General features: G+C 43.0%; 2 protein-coding genes across 2 annotated transcripts; both read right to left on the reverse strand.

The window, feature by feature from the left end:
• Positions 1-15: 15 nt before the first annotated feature.
• LOC125528451 (protein NEGATIVE GRAVITROPIC RESPONSE OF ROOTS-like) lies at positions 16-765 on the reverse strand (the record flags this gene model as incomplete). Its single annotated transcript, XM_048692928.1, is given in 3 exon segments — positions 16-236; positions 329-419; positions 513-765. Coding segments are annotated over 3 exon segments (318 nt in total), but the record flags the coding sequence as incomplete, so codon positions are not given.
• Positions 766-3,653: 2,888 nt separating this feature from the next.
• LOC125528449 lies at positions 3,654-10,029 on the reverse strand (the record flags this gene model as incomplete). Its single annotated transcript, XM_048692927.1, is given in 13 exon segments — positions 3,654-4,334; positions 4,484-4,570; positions 4,982-5,056; positions 5,251-5,421; positions 5,884-5,984; positions 6,772-6,849; positions 7,116-7,272; positions 7,371-7,640; positions 8,064-8,177; positions 8,360-8,449; positions 8,529-8,741; positions 8,842-8,979; positions 9,944-10,029. Coding segments are annotated over 13 exon segments (1,919 nt in total), but the record flags the coding sequence as incomplete, so codon positions are not given.
• Positions 10,030-10,104: the final 75 nt, after the last annotated feature.

Genomic DNA, 10,104 nt, shown 5'->3' on the forward strand with positions numbered 1-10,104 from the left:
GCGGGCCCGGGGGGGGGAGCCGCGGGAGCTGGACTTAGACTTGGCGCGCCTGAGTAGCTTGTTCAGCGCGTCCTGCAGCTTCTTCACCTCCTCGATGGTGAAGTCCGGCACCGCCTGATCTGGCGCCGGCGCTGGCGTGGGCTCGTTGCCGAGGGTTCCGATGGAGAGCATGCTCCAGTCTCCGGGGAGTTCGTCGTCGGCCTGGCCGCGGCAACTATTCTCCCGGACCGGGGCATCTACGCACGTGAAACGCATGCATGAGCATCTACGTGCTCTTCAGAAAGCGTACGTACGCATGCATGGGAGTGAAACGAAACGAGTGACTTACTGCGAACCGAGCTCGCGCCCGCGGCGGCGGCGGCGGCGGATCGTTTCTTCTCCTGCTTGGTGTTCAGACGATTCTGCACCCAGTTGATGATCTGGAAGACGAAACCATCACAGTCAGCTGCTGCACTACTCATCAGAAAACAAAAGGAAGAAGAACTGTAAAACATCGTCAGCAGCGAGCTTACCCCCATCGATCCCTACTCTCTTCAAGCACAAGCTGCTGGCTTCGTCGGAGGGTCGGTGAATTACCCAGTGAGATTGGCGCAAGTACTGCCAGAACCGCGAGAATGATCGGTGAGCAGCTGATACGCAACTGTTTTCAGGTGCCCTCTGCCTGGCGATGAGCGAGGACACAACGCACGGGGGCTTCTCCTGCGGCCACTACTGCATGTATCGGGACGAAAGCTTGAGAGCTAGCGCGTCTAGTAAAAAGGAAGCGAGTGAGTGACTTGGATGGAGCAAGGGTCCCCTGCCCCCACGAATTAAATAGGGTGAGTGAGAGCGCTGGCGGCCGAATTACATCCGGTGGCAGGCTTACTGCTTGATGTATATATTACTGCAATAAGGGGAAGAAAAGGACAAACGGCTACCTATGTTAATCAGGCCAAATTGCATCCAGTTGAAGCATACATTACTGTTTTCAAGAATCGCCGTTACGAGTATACAGTGTATGCTGTACTTTTCCTTTCTACCATATATAGACTAAGGCAGTGGTGGAAATGAAGCATTCGCGTTAAGAGGGAATCGCACAAATACACAACATTTGGGGCTGAGGTAATACAAAACCTCGACTCTAGGGGATTTTAACAAAAACCCACAATTCTAGGACTAGTCAGTAACAAAAAAAAACAAATATTATGTAAATATTGTGCATTTGTGCAATTTGCTCTAGAGTTAATTAGGTGCAAGCAACGCTTGTTTGTCCCTATCTTATCGTGGGAGCTTAAATATAGAGGTGCTCTAACATTCACAATAAATCACGTGGATTTTTCGATCGAGCATGTACTCCCTCTCTTCTTGTTTGTAACTCTAATTTTATCAAATTTTAATCTGGAATTTAAATAGCAACATATAATTAATAAACCGCAAGGGAGGGAGTACACGAGTAGAAATATAGGATCACAACTCGGGGATATGATTGTACCGGTTGTTTTCTCCCTATGTACAAATGTTGTGCTTACTGCTCCGTTCTGATTTTTTAGTGTGGAGTTTTTTTTGTACCCACATAACCACACTGCAACACGAGCAAAAAAATTGAAAGCACCATCTATGCATGCCTCCAACTCAACCGTACACACCGCCGCCAATGGCATGCCACCTCCTCATTCGCACGCTTGTGGCACTTACCCGATTAATCCGCTGCTACCCACATCCCCCAACTTGCAAATCTCACAATGACATGCCCCGGCAGACCATTACCGGCACAGGCTACACTCGCACCACCCTACCCTCTCAATCTGTCATGACAAGCGTCCAGAGCCTCCCAACTTGCATTGCCATATCCCCCATCTTGTGCCGCAACTTACCGCTGACCACACCGCGCACCCCATGCAAATTCCAGCAGCATGTAGGTGATCGAGGGGAGGGAGGTCATTGGCAAGGTAGAGCCTGGCCCATATTCCGTTGAGGTCGGCCTAATCCATGTTCTTCAAATCAGTCCCTCTTTGATTCAAATGATTTTTGGAGGATTAGAATCCTTATAATTTTTTTGTTTGGTCGTTTGATTGAATCCTACGATATTTTTCATAAGGAATCATTTGTACTATATTTCATAGAAAATCTAGCATCCACTTCAACTTCTTTTAAAATATCCTTTGTTTTCTCTGTGATGCAATCAAACAAACTCAAATCATGTAGGATATGAAAGGGCATGGTAGTGTTTTTTCTTCTATCCCTGCATTTCTACAATCCCGCAAATTGAAGAGGCCCTCCATTTGGCATGGATTTAACCTTCTGGACTGGCCCATGGTTAATTCCTGCGTCTCCACCTCAGCCCTGTAAGAGTTTTCCATTGAAAATTTCCCGTAAGTGTAGGATCTCTCCTTCCAATATGATCATTGGATGCCATTGCGGAGTTTTAACGGTCTATGTATGTATACCCTGTTATAACGCACATACAAAATTAGCTGGTCAAGGTAAAAGGATCGAAGATCGTCCTTGAGAAAAGCACGCCCCATGCAGGCAGCCAAGAGACTAAAACCGATGGAATATGCACCAGCAGGTGCCCGGTGCCAGCAGCCAAGAGCCTGAAGCCCTGGAACCGAAGCGGGGCGTGCGTGGCGCGAGCGCAGCCGATGGATGAAACCGAGCAAGATCCGGGTCGCGCATACGTGGGCTCACACGGACCCCGCCATCCGGCCCCTAGTTTAACCCAGCCGCGCGTGGGAGATCGCGACGCCCACCATTCCCTCAAAAAATCTATTTACGCCCACTAAACTGTACCCCTCCGGTATTTAGGCGGAGGGAGGGCTTGCGGGATCGGAGGGGGCCTCGTGGGGACTAATTAATCACGTCGCTAATTGTTAGCCCGGAGACTGATGGCGGCCCGGGCGTTCAGGGGGTTAATTAGGGGTAGACCGGTGATTAAACAAGCAGGTGTCAGCCCGACACGATGTGGTCTGGTCTGGTCGTGACACTTGGCGCCTTGGATCGTGTTGGATGGCCCCTGATTGGCCGCGCCACTCGCATTCGCCATGGACGGGCCGACGCACGCGCATATGTCATTTTCTCGACAGGAAAATAGGGCGCCGTACTACTGCTACTACGTGCTCCATGCCAAGCCTCTCCCACGCAGTCGCGCGCATCTTCTCCAAAAGAAAAGGCAGTTGCCCACCGGAAGAAGGTCAAGGAAACCATCTTCTCCTCCCCACTTGCCCCGTTGCACGTCCTTCTTGCGCATCGACGGAAAACATTTGGCGCCGATCTCCCAGGCATTGTGCTTGGGGGCGACGCGCGCACGTGTCACCTTTTTCTGAAATAAAAGGCTCCTGTGCTCCATGCGGCCATGCCTCCCAACTCAAAGCTGTGCTAGAAGAAAAAATAACTGCTACTCCTCTTATACCATTTCATAATGTAAGAACGTTTTTGACACTACAATCTTGTTCAAGTATAGACACGATGTTACTGTATGACCCTAGGGCCACAATAATTCGAAGATACAGGGAAAATGGGAGAGGTTTAACACACAGGTCCTAATCCTCTTATACCATTGACGGCAATGGCTAGCGATCCGCGTCGCATGTTGCCGCTCCGACACACCGACTGCATGCATACCGCCCAAGTGTATTATCGAAAACAATTGGACCTTAAACACTTCCAAGGAAGCGAGTCAAATCACAAGCCACATGACTTGGCAAAGGCGGCGTCTTCCTTGGGCATCGGCCAGCATCTTTGGCATTTTAAATGAATATAATAAAGCCACCGTTCTACTTTAAAAAGAAGTCTCTACCATCTGCTCTCTCCTTTTTGTACAGTACTTCTACAATATATAAAAAAGCTCATCCAACCATTTGGGCTAGTCCAAACTTACACTGACTATCCGAAGTTGTATCATCATGGACAAGTTGTACAACCAAAGACGGCCTGATCATTCTTGATCAAGCATTCTACACAGTATGACACCCACAGGCTTCTGCCCACTCTAGTTATGTACACACCCCGGGCTCTCACTACGACTCGGACCCTCCACAGCACACCTCCGCGCAGCACTCGTAGCAGCCGAGGCACGATAGCGCAGCGCAGATCTGTGCCATCAAGATGGCGCACTGGTCGTTCATCTTGTTGCACGCCTTGATGCAGCACATGCAGCAGAGGCAGTCCGCGACTCGGCCGCAGCACCCGCCCGCCTTCTTGAATATCTTCAACGTCTCCAGTGGTTTCTCGTCGCCGAAACATGTGAGGAGGTTTTCCCTGGTGGCTGCTTTGTCACCGAATCCAAGTTTTAGACCATGAAGCTGGAATCGTAATGGCTCATTGGCGCCTTTGTGTCCTTTCTGTTTCTGCTTGACCTGCGTAGTAGTGAGTGCACAAAGTTTTAGTTAGCAATCTTTATAATGTTTCAACAAGGCATCGACAAAAGAAACAGCGATATGCAATAGAGATCATCTCTAGGGCCAATCTGCCCTCGAAAGGAAAGAAAATAATATGTAGGACCTACTTTTTGTGCTGCATCCAAATTGGTTTGAAGTACAACCATGCTTGTGTACTCTGAAAGAACACTATTCTCTATGCTTAATTTTATCACCTGCAAAATAGAAGAAACGGAGTTACTCAAAAATTATGCAACCATATAATATCAATTGAATGGTTTCAAACCACACAATACAAGATGCTTTGAGCCATAAATGAACTGGAAACTGATCAGCACAAAAGCATACAGCAACAGCACATCTTTAAATGTCTCAGTATCAACAGCTTTTCATGGTTCTTCGGAACAGGGATGTAGACGAAATATCAGCAACTTGTCAAAAACCAATCAACAACCCTTTTACTTGTCTACTCGTATGATGCATGGAACAACTATGTTTTTGGTGCTTCTTCAACTTTGTGCACCATGATACGACAAGTTCTTGTTCTAGGAATTTCTATTTCTATTAAATACAACTCCATGCCCTGAAAGTTCAATGCAGGTTTAAAGCAAAAAAAGAAAAGGCACCTTTCTCTCCAATTGTTTGTCTGCAGAAAGCCATGCCTTTGCTGTGAGAAGAGCAATCTGCTGTGCTGCGAAAATCTGGAAACCATGAAAAGAAATGCAGAGCTTCTCAGCATTAAGTTAAGAATTAAGTTAAGTGATGGTCCTAAAGCATGAAATACCACTTGGCCAAAGATTTAAATCATCTTCACAGAATGAAGTTAAGAACTTGCACAAGTATCCTGATGAATCATAAGACAGATGTACAAAGTAGCAAAGTTTGAGCATTTTACGTTATCAAGAGGCATGTCCGTTATATGCTGGACCTTCAGCTCAATCGAGATCTCTGTCATGTCAGCCAAGTAACCTGTTGCCACAACTGTCTCAGGGAACTTGCCTTGGTATTTTCCAGATATACATAAAGGACACTGTGCTGAAATGTCTGGAATATATTCAGAATCCACCTGAACAGAATGGAAAAGGTACAGTAATAAGATCATCAAATATACTGCATTTCTCTGTCTGTACTTACAAAATTGTGTCCCACATCCCATCCAGCACTAACTATGTTATGGTGATATAGAAGATGATAAGCAGTAAGTACAGTCTAATCCACATCTGTACACTGCCTGGAAAAATAATCTGAACTGTATAATATAGAACACCGCAACATAGGGTACCTAATAAAGCATTATACTACCTACATTCCAAAACGCTTTTGGTAGGCTAAACTAACCTACCAAAACGTCTTATATTTTGGAATGGAGGTAGTATAGCACAAAAACTGCAAAATGAAATTTACAGCAGTCGATAAATGCTAAGGGCATAGTTTCTTTTTTTATCATAAGCATCCTATAAATTCACAAAACCAAGTAACTTTTAGATCAATATGTACAAAAGGTGATGTGATTAACATGCAGACTCACTTCAAAATCATTGAGGTGTCCCGTAGCATCAATGGAGATGTTTGCCACTATTGTATTTGATGCTTTCCTGAACCACTTAAGTATTCGACTCTCAATTGATCCTGGATTAAAAAGAACAGGGAAAAGATACTATAATAAATATTTAGTAACTTGACTTCAATAAATCCTGCATTTATTGTTAATGCATACTCCCTCCGTCCGGAAATACTTGTCCTAGAAATGGATAAAATAGATGTATCTATAACTAAAACAAGTCTAGATACAACCATTTCTAGGACAAGTATTTCCGGACGGAGGGAGTACCAATAAACAGGTTGTTAAACTGTTGATTGCTGAAAGATGTATTGCACATATCTCCAAATCAGTGATATAAATAGGACACCCTCCGTCCCAAAAAGCTTGTCTCCGTAGCTACACACGTTTTAGTGTTAGATACATCCGTATTTAGACAAATCTAAGACAAGCATTTTAGGACGGAGGTAATACTGTTATTAAATTGACACAACTAAAAATTAGATTAAATCACAGTCAAAGAGCATGGTAGGAATTAATTTTTTTAGTAAAGTTTGGCAGCTCTCAGCTTATATTGATGTGGTACTGAGGAGAAGATTGGCTATGTGGATTGCTTTTGTTCCCTTTAAGAAAAACTTGGCCTTACTTCAGGACTTGGGTAGATACATGGGTTTTTAAGTGGGAACATTGACGTACTTGTAATCAAATAATAATATCGAATAATATATGGCCATCACTCAAAACACGCAATAGAAAAAGGCTATACATAATACACAGATCAATTTTCTATATTCAAAGTTCATAAGGGCACATCATACTGTTTTCTAGTTCAAGTAAATTGAAAGCAATGGGGTAAAAGGGGTGAGAGGTTAGTACCTGTCTCAAGTGCAGCATCAAAATGCCCCTTGCCAATTGATGCCACCATGCGCAAGAAATAATGGTTGCAATATAAACCTAACATTTTCAAGTGAGTGGGTTGCAAAGAATTAGAAAACAAACACACCATACTACCAAAGAACAAAATAACAAAAACAATTTTATGCAGGATGCATATAGAAAGATCAGATGCCAGAAAAATAAGAGACAATGGTTGCAATATAGAAAGATCAGATGCCAATAAGCTTAGAAACAATTTTCATTTTAGCCTGACAACTACTTGGATATAGTTCTAGAATTCAGGTACAATAAATTGTGTACTGGAAGGTGCTCCTTGAGATTACCTAGTCCGAACGTAGAAATTCGGGGAGATTTAGATCCTCTGCTGAGGAGCTCATTTTTCACAGTTTGGCAGATGTCATGCTCATCATCAACCGATCCATCAGTCATAAGAAAAATTTGTGGGAGCGCATCATGGGCACTTGACAATAATGCCATCGCCTTGCATGAGAAAAAAATGCAAATATGAAACAACAGGGGAGGGGGGGGGGCTATTATGCCCATACACATTGGGATCTTATTCAAAATAATAATAATACCTCATTTAAAGGATGCATAATATCTGTGCCACCCTCAGCAACAAAGTTGTCGTTCATCCAATCATTCGCACTTGCTATTGCCTTTTCATTTACTTTCTCTAAACATGATGAGAATGAATGGAGCTCCTCATTAAATGTTATAATGTTGAAGTAATCTCCTTGCACAAGTTCAGAAAGAGCTGTAGACACTGCATTCTTCACATTCTCAAGAGGTTTCCCTTTCATGCTTCCACTTGTATCAACAACAAATACGACTGCTTTCTTGAAGACCTATTGGATTGCTCAGATGAGATAAACCACCAAAAGGCATATTTTGTGAAGCGAGGAGAAAATGAAATTCTTCTGAGTTATTATATGAAAAAAGCTACTTCAATTGCACCATTGTTTCTCATGCCTTCAATGATGTACAGTATCAAGATACCGAGGAAGCACTTTATTATCAGCATTTCTCTAGAGCGTTGGAACAGAATTGAATGGCAAATTAGAAATAATTCATGACCGCAGTATTATCTTATCGCGGTATCATGATAACCGTAGTGTTGCATTACCATATGCCACAAAGGTTACTACAAGAGATCCCTGCCTTTAAGATAGAATATTTTCCATGTGCAGATCTCAACCAAGGAATGTGTACTTCATTATACTAAATGAACTATGGCACTGCAACAAGAAACCAGATAAAAAGCAGCTAACCTTTCTATTCCCACTTCCAGGTAAAATGAAAATGCTGAACGTATCTCTATCGTCATAATCCTGAGATGTTGAAGGCTGCACATGGATACCACCTGACAAGTCACCAGAGTAAACCTGTAGGAAGCCACACAAAAACAGTCAGCAACATTGCAAAAATGGACTGCTAAATACAGCGATGGATTAGTAATTTACGTTCATCATCCTCTACTAAAGAATAATTCCTTTAAAATGCCTGGAAAATCAGATATTCACAGTAACTAGTACATCTAATCCAGATGATAGCATGATTAACTCACACTGTAGGAAAATGTGAAATCTTTGTTTGACCAATTCTCAACAACTGCTTCATGCAGGAAAGACAATTTATCACCCTGCCTTGCCTTTTCCTGAAATAGCAGTGTGAAGAATAAACATTTGCAATGCAGACCAAAACAACATCTAGAAAATTATGTTATAGTTTATTACCTTCAATGAATGGCTTGTGCCCTGCAACAAAACCTCTTTACTGAATCCACTATTCACTGTCAACTGAATTTTCTCCCTCTTCATGAAAACTTTTGGTAATGGGTTGACATAGTATGGAAAACGGAAAGGTATGTCGACCGTGAATCGGCCATTATCATAGTGTAACTTCTGAGACCATCTAACTGTGGCTACAATATCTGCTCCACCTTCCACCTTTATTGATAAGATAGCAACAAATCAGCAAAGTTACAGTTTACAAAAATATAACGCATAACAGACAAGGAGTGTAAGTTTATATGTATATGGCAAGTACCTGTGGTATTGTCAGGCAAAACATATGGGGTTTCAAAATGCCTTTCATGGTATTCTCCATGGTTTGGTCTTCTACTTCGGTCACTTGAGTATTGTATGACATTCTTCCGACAGTGACCTCAGCGCCTAGAATTGAACCCTATTAGCCAAACCGTTCTTAGGTTGAGACCATCACAAAATATAATCACAAATATTCACCATAAAAATACACCGGCTACCCAATGCTTCACTTGATATTCTTTTCCTTAACAGTGGATGAGGAATAAATTATACAGGAGGCATCATGTGAGGATGAAAAGAAATCTAGTGAAGTTTCTGTATTATTTGTACCTATCAGGTTAATAAACTTAAGCAACCCAAGTAACTTAACAAGGAATCCAATGCTAGTGCAAGTGCTTGAGTAATAATAAACTTAATAATACACGTTAACCATCCGATATTAATAACTTTACTATCAACCTATGCCTGAGTGCAACTACTATACTTATTTAAGCCCTTATCAACCTATGCTACAAGGTAAGATAAACAGAAGCAACACAAATGCACTTAATAATACATGCTAACCATCCGAGTTTCATAACTTTACTATCAATTTAATTTCTATTTACAAGTCTTGTATATCCTAGCACATGCTGGAGTAAAGGCCAAGCAATCCAGTATGATGATATGCATGTCCAAATGAGATAATGCAGCATTTCCCGCACATACCAAGTGTGTTTGCCTCTTGAGAGACCAACATATCGCTTCCGGTGATTGTTTCCATTGGACAAAGCAAGGAACTACTTTCACTTGCACATGCAACACTAGAACATACTATTCATCGTTTATTAACTGAAGGTGTATCCCTTTTACTTGTCTAGAACTTACGAACCAAGCTATTGACAGTATCTAGAATTTAGCATCAGGCAAGCCAACGATTGCAATCAGACACCTTGACCCTAACTGTACAACAACTCAAGTCAAACGGACACAATAATACAGCATCACCAATCATGTCAACCCTCACCAAACTGAATCCTACTGAGACGAGCCAACAGAACAACACCAGGAAATTAAAAAAAATGCGATATGCCGACGACGACGGCAGAATCCGATGGCCTCACCTGTTCCCCCATGGGCACGACGAGCCTGACGTCGCACTCGCGGCTGCGCGTGATGCAGTGCAGCCACCAGCGGGCGCGCAGGGTGATGAAGTGCTTTTCAGGAGATGTGAGGCACCAGACAGCAATCTTGAGCATACTTGCAAAATGGCTACAGCCTCACC

The sequence above is a fragment of the Triticum urartu genome, unplaced genomic scaffold (assembly GCF_003073215.2).
Source record: "Triticum urartu cultivar G1812 unplaced genomic scaffold, Tu2.1 TuUngrouped_contig_4883, whole genome shotgun sequence".
NCBI lineage: Eukaryota > Viridiplantae > Streptophyta > Magnoliopsida > Poales > Poaceae > Triticum > Triticum urartu.